At 28.8% G+C, this 6644-nt stretch overlaps 1 protein-coding gene across 2 annotated transcripts; it reads left to right on the top strand.

The window, feature by feature from the left end:
• Window positions 1-1216: 1216 nt before the first annotated feature.
• Window positions 1217-6354, top strand: LOC135926289 (4-hydroxybutyrate coenzyme A transferase-like). 2 transcript variants are annotated; one of them, XM_065462095.1, is made up of 8 exons: window positions 1217-1458; window positions 2015-2167; window positions 3088-3327; window positions 3505-3693; window positions 3785-4000; window positions 4842-4979; window positions 5846-5974; window positions 6072-6354. In XM_065462095.1, exons 1-8 carry the CDS (start codon window positions 1266-1268, stop codon window positions 6254-6256), a joined length of 1443 nt encoding a protein of 480 aa, XP_065318167.1. In that variant the 5' UTR covers window positions 1217-1265; the 3' UTR covers window positions 6257-6354. The 2 variants fall into 2 exon arrangements, with proteins under 2 accessions (XP_065318167.1, XP_065318168.1); XM_065462096.1 differs by lacking the exon at window positions 1217-1458 and adding an exon at window positions 1519-1600.
• Window positions 6355-6644: the final 290 nt, after the last annotated feature.

Below are 6644 nucleotides of genomic sequence, written 5' to 3'. Positions count from 1 at the left end.
TTAATAAATTAAAATTTTATATATTTGGTTATTAAATAGTATATGTTTATAATGTAACGCGCATTCATTAATAACTTATTCAAATTATATTTTTATTTTAGTTTTACTTTTCGTTTTATAACTTAACCTTTGAATTTTATATTCTAATTTTAGTTTGTAAAAATATTATATAAACGATAAAAAAAAGTAATAAAGTGAATATTTAGAACAATGTTTTATATTAGTTCCAAGCGCTTTACTTCATGGTGCCCCGGCTATGGGTGGACTCTTTTTCAAATTGAATACAAATTGTTACTTATATTTTTTTATCAGCATTGATTAGAAAGTTTATCAAAATATTAACTGTAATATATTCCATAATAACTGTCAAATATGTCTGTAAAAATGGCATTTTATCTAATATTTTATAACCAATTATATATAATAGGAGGATTATCAACCGTCTACTTACTTTTTATATATAAATTACTTATACTTATTTAGACCTTGGAAAAATCTTTAGGAAAAGGCGAAAAGGCATGGTAATTAAATTTAAAAAAAGCCCCCTGAAATTGTAAAGGCGAATGTCGCTGATTCTAATATCATAATAAAATTATCTAGAAAAAAAAAACTTTAAACAAGTAAATTCTTCAGGTAAATATACAAAAAGTTAAATTTACATATACAATATCACAACACAATAGTATTAAATAAAATTTTATAGCAATGATTATACTCTATTTTATCCTATATATAATTTATACTCCCCCAATAAATTTCCACCTCCAACCTCCAGTCTTTTTTTCTATGCTTTCTAGTCCTTACCCCCAAATTTTTTTATAAGTCCTACTCTGCCACCATTTCTTACCTACTTATGTAAACTTGCATTAAAGATATCTGTCAGATCAAATTACCATGAACACTGGCAAAAAAACAAATATTCTTTTGTAATAACGATATTTTTCTTCTCGTTGTCAACTTCAATTATATAGGTCATTACCTTTTACTTTTTACAATACTAAATAATATTATTTCTGATTTTAAAATAACATAATCATTTAAGATTATTATAACAAAAATAGTATATTGATATATTATATGACTAATAATTATTCGTTATCGTAGATATATTATAGAGCTGAAATGTACAAAGTCCGATATTTAACAGCTTGATATAAGACAGCTGTATTATTATGTGTGATGCTGTCATATCATACTATCTGGTAGATAATGCATATCAAATTATTCAAATATTTAAATTTTACGTGAAATTTGCTAAGATAAATATGGTCCCAAAAAGATTGTTATATTGGTATGTAATGTGCCCAAAAATAATCACCAGAAATCACATGATGACAAGTAAACAAAATTTAAACCCTAGCGATGAAAAAGAGTTCTCATCTGAACCAATCTATCCTATACCTGGTCGCATCCCATTGTATCAAACAGCACTGGAAGCTGTGTCATGTATTAAATCAAGTATTTAATCATTAAAAGTTTATAACCAATTTTTTTACAAAAAATATATTTAGAGCTTACTGAAAAAGAACAAAATCTCAAACCTGAAGGTCAGGTTGGGAAATTATGTTTATTCTTAGAAAGAATCAGTAAATGATAAAAGGTTGGGAAATATTTTTTAATTTAATCAAATTGAGTATGATTTAAATTTTGTGATAAATAATCATTTTTTTCACAAAAAAGTAATAAACAAAATAAAGTATTTAAATAATAATAAAATACATGTAATCTTTTAACATAATCTAATATTATTTTTATCTGCTGGGTTTCAATATTCTCATTATAAGATAATGTATGTTTTACCTAACCCAATTATGGGAGGTCCCCTTCAAATTTGTTTTTGTATTCTTTCTAAATTCCCTTGTTTTGAAGTGGCCACTACTTTTTTTTTACCATATCTATAACAACAATTTAAAATATTCTTAATGTGTTTTCATCTTTAATTAACCTATTTATTGACTTTGTGTTTTTTTAATGTTTTCATACCTATATTACGATTTTAATATATATTTTTTAGATGATAGAGTTTTTTTGCATGGAGGCGCTGCTACGCCATTTCCTTTAGTAACGGCTATGGCTAGATTTGGGAAAGAAAATAAGATTGAAAATGTTGAGGTTATTCACATACATACCGAAGGTCCAGCTGAACACGTTAAACCAGAATATCGCGGTTTTTTTAAAAAATTAATAATTTTAGGGGTGTATTGATACCACTTTTTGGAGATTGGTCTGATCTGATATTTGCCGATATTAAATTGACATCTGCCAATTACCGATCTGACATCATATCTGATTTTCTGTATTCCGTAAAACTTACTAATCGTTTTTTAATTTTTAATGCATATGTTGCAAAATCGTTCCCATTTTGAGTCGATCTTTGAAAATGATGCAAAAACGTGAAGATTTTGCTCATAGATGGCACAAAGAGTTTGGACATCTATTAGCAAAATCTCTAGGTTTAAGCAATGAGCTAGCCGTTTTCAAAAATTGGGCTCAAGAAGCGATTTTTGCATCATTTCAACCTTACATCAACTCATCTCGTATACTTTTACAATTATATACAACATCTATAATATAACGTATACCATAAGGTAAGGTTAATTTAGATATATTATATTTTTTATTGATAAACTAATTCACTTATTTATATAATAACAATAATCTATTTACTACCATAATAACATATATTATCAAATTCGAAATAATTATTTTTTTAAGGAATATAACACGCCATTTTATCGGATAGGATAATTTTATAATATTCGCCGATAACCGATTTTTTTAAAAAAGATGAAATATCCGCTCGAACCGATCCGATTGGATAAAATATCGGCCCGATCCGATAAAATATCGATACATCCCTAATTAATTTATAATAAATTAAAATATCAATTAATGCGGAATTAATTCAAGATTTTTAAATCCTTTTGTTTGTTGGAATAGTTCAAATACCCAAGATTAAAATTAATGCTCATAATTTGACCTAAGCTTATCACATGTTTATTATGGTTGAGTCGTCTTAATTATAAACGCAAGATTAAAAATGATAAAAAAAATTTTTTTTATTCATTCAATTATCGCTAAAAATAGGTATATTTAGGGATAATTCTCTCTTCGTCGGTTCGAACGTTAGGAAATGTGTTCAAGATGGGATGGCAGATTACGTGCCTATATTTTTGAGCGAGATTCCTCTTTTATTCAAGAGAAAGGTTTTGACCTTGGATGTGGCCCTGATTCAAGTGAGCCCACCCGATAAAAACGGTTTCTGCACCCTGGGACCGAGTGTCGATATTGCGAGAGCCGCCATTTTGAACGCCAAGAAAATTATAGGTTTTTTAATTGCGTGATTTACAAGTTATTGCGATAGTTTACCTATAAATAAGAGATTGTTGTTAAAGATAGCTCATAATTTTACGATTATTAAATACTAGGCAAACATTTATACTAATATCTCACATGTTTAAGTCTTTCTTTAATTATGCTAAAATAAAAAAATGAAATATCGAGGCTTAATAAATCCTCAGATGCCGAGAACTTTTGGTGACAGCGTAATACACATGTCCCATTTTCATGCCATAACGGAGGATAATTTCCCGCTTCCCGAGTTGAAAGCTAAAGCACCGTCGCCCAAAGAAACCGCGATAGGAAGAATAATCGCCCAAAATCTAGTCGAAGATGGGGCAACATTGCAAATGGGTAACGTAAATTTTATATATAGCTATACTATAAGCTCTTTAATTCTACAGTATTTGAGATTCTTCTTTGCAACTAAAAAAATTTACTCTAGGTATAGGATCCATACCAGACGCCGTACTAAGCCAACTGCATAATCATAAAGATTTGGGCATTCACTCCGAGATGTTTAGCGATGGCATTCTTCCTCTGATAAATGAAGGCGTTATAACTAACGCCCATAAAAAGTTTAGAACCGGCAAAATATTGGGCAGTTTTGTTATAGGGACCAAAAAAATATTCGATTTTTTAAACGACAATCATTTTGTGGGTAATTATTATTATCTTATTTCAAAATAAACAATTGTCTTGAAAATATTGCGATACAAATTTTGATCAAAATATAAATATCGAGATGATGATAAAAATATTTTTTTTTATAGATACAAATTTTAAGATACTTTAAAAAAAAAGAATTAAATAATGATTCTAAACCATATATTAATTCTGAACACTTTTAAATTGATTTAATCCATCTAACTATTTCCATATTTAAGTGTAATAAATTATTTTTAAAAATTTAATTTGAGTTAAAATATATATATATAAAATACAGTGTCGAAAATTTTGATATATTGATTCGATTCTATTAAAGTTCCAAGAAAGAAATATATCCTGCAGGCTCAACCCCAAACCCGGCCTGGATACAAGGGCCGGGCCTAAATTTTTTTTAAAAAAATTGCCCTGGCCGGGCTATGCAAATGGTACCTCTGCAGGTCTAATGTTTCAGTTCAAACATCTTTAAGTTTCGTAGTTGTATAAATAATCGGTTCTCTGTTTTTCGACCGAAACCCCCGTATTTTGGGAAGACATGGTTATTTGCTGTTTATAGGTTAGAGTCAATGACATTACTCTACTAACCCTAAACTGAGTATTCATTCATTCATTCATTAAAGGGTTGCGTAAAGCATACACGCATTAAAAAAAATTAGTTATTTAAATTAAATATACCCTGTAAAATAAGGATCCAAGAGTTGATTGTTTTGAAGATTTTAATTAATTTTTTGGAATCTTTCATATATTAAAAAGGTGCTCTCCCAAAGAATATTTTTTAAATGTAATTTTTTGTTTTTGTTTTAAATATATTATCTAATAATTTAAAAACAATGTAGTTTTATGCGATATCGGATTCGTCAATGATCCAAGATTAATAGCTCTTAACCCAAAAATGACCGCGATAAATTCGTGCATCGAAATAGATATCACTGGGCAAGTCGTTTCCGATTCTATAGGATCCAAAATTTATTCCGGTTTAAATTGATACAAATACCGATTCGTTCCTTTTATAAGACATATAAATCATATATTTTTAATGCTTACCCTATTTATGGATTTTGGGGACCTTTAATTCACTTAGATATAATATAGAAAAATGAATTACTAAAGCATTCATTTTTCACCACGTGATTTTATATAAAACCTTTTCTTATTGGTCCCCAAAAAATTCATTTTATAATTGCGATATTAAAGGCAATAAAAAGGGAAGGAAGAATATAAAAGGATTATATAACGTCTATATTTTTTTTTGAATGACGGGTCAGGGCCCTCTATTTTGATATGTTGCCACCTGCCCTCCGAAACTCTACGTCGAATATAATTCTTCCGGCGATATGCTATATGAATGTATAACGATAATAAAAACGTTATTCAAACCCAGAGATCTGCAGGACCGACCCTTAGCCCAAATTTTAATTTTTTTAAAAAATACCCTTGCCGGGCCGTAAATAATTTTAAATCGCCATTTTAAAAAACCCGAACTGGGCCTGAAAATATAAAGCCCTGGTCGGTCCGCGCAAATGGTACCGCTGCAGGTCTCTAATTAAACTGTCAAAATCCCAATTGGCTAATTATCTGGAGATATGGTGAACAGATAAAGAAAGAATTAAGCTTACTAAAATATATCGATGCTTTAAAAAAAACGCTTCACTAACAAATTTATCATTTTTATTAACCGTTATTATATTTATACCTGTAGGCTCGATACCGGGCAGGTCGTAACATCAATAAAATATTGGGCCCGGCCCGAAGTAATTATTTGATTAAGGATTTCATTTAATTGCCGTTCTTGTTGAATGTAATTTTTTTTTTTAATTTAATGTATTTGATAATATATTAGGTGTTGGTGGCCAAGTCGATTTTATAAGAGGTGCAGGATTGGGAGAAGATGGTCGTGGCAAGCCGATAATCGCGTTAACTTCAACTACCAAAAACGGGGAATCAAAAATTGTCCCCTTTTTAAAGGAAGGTTTATATTATATTTCAAGAAATCAAAATTTATATTTAAATGTAGCTACAGATGAACAAGATGATTTGTAAATTTAATAAATGTTAATCTATAAAAGGCGCGGGTGTTGTCACGAGTCGAGCCCATGTGCATTATGTGGTCACGGAATATGGGTGCGCCTACCTATTCGGGAAAAATCTTAGGCAAAGATCTTACGAACTCATCAATATCGCTCATCCTAACCATCGCAAATGGTTGGAACAAGAGTGTTTTAAACGAATGAAATGCATGCCATCGCTTTAGAATATTTATCAATTATTAATTACTAATTAGAAAAATCTAGACATTATAAATGGATGGATTCTATTTTAGGAAAATTTATATTATTTTTACCCGTTATAAAATATTTGTACATATATATATATATATATATTTGAATTAGATTAAATAATATTTAATTATTTCAAATAAACAAATTTATGATTCAAGTCGAGTATATAACTATTTGTAATCATGATATAGTCAATAAAATATATATTACTGTCTTATTGTGGTATTTTTTTTTTACTTAGACTGGAGATATTTTATGATTAGTATTTGTTTTGTTCCTTAAGTATCTGGACTTTGGTGATAGAATTTGAAATTTTTATAATATTCACTTACATAATTTACAATAATATTTAAAAAAAAA

The sequence above is a fragment of the Gordionus sp. m RMFG-2023 genome, chromosome 3, assembly GCF_954871325.1.
Source record: "Gordionus sp. m RMFG-2023 chromosome 3, tfGorSpeb1-WG-v2, whole genome shotgun sequence".
Classification (NCBI taxonomy): Eukaryota; Metazoa; Nematomorpha; class Gordioida; order Chordodea; family Parachordodidae; genus Gordionus; species Gordionus sp. m RMFG-2023.
This window is presented reverse-complemented; position numbering and strand designations above follow the sequence as displayed.

Coding starts and splice junctions, on each gene's coding strand:
- LOC135926289 (XM_065462095.1), top strand. CDS start 1,266: ATGGTCCCAAAAAGATTGTTATATTGGTATGTAATGTGCCCAAAAATA. Junction 2,168..3,087: donor CGTTAAACCAGAATATCGCG/GTTTTTTTAAAA, acceptor CGCTAAAAATAG/GTATATTTAGGGATAATTCT. Junction 4,980..5,845: donor AGGATCCAAAATTTATTCCG/GTTTAAATTGAT, acceptor ATAATATATTAG/GTGTTGGTGGCCAAGTCGAT.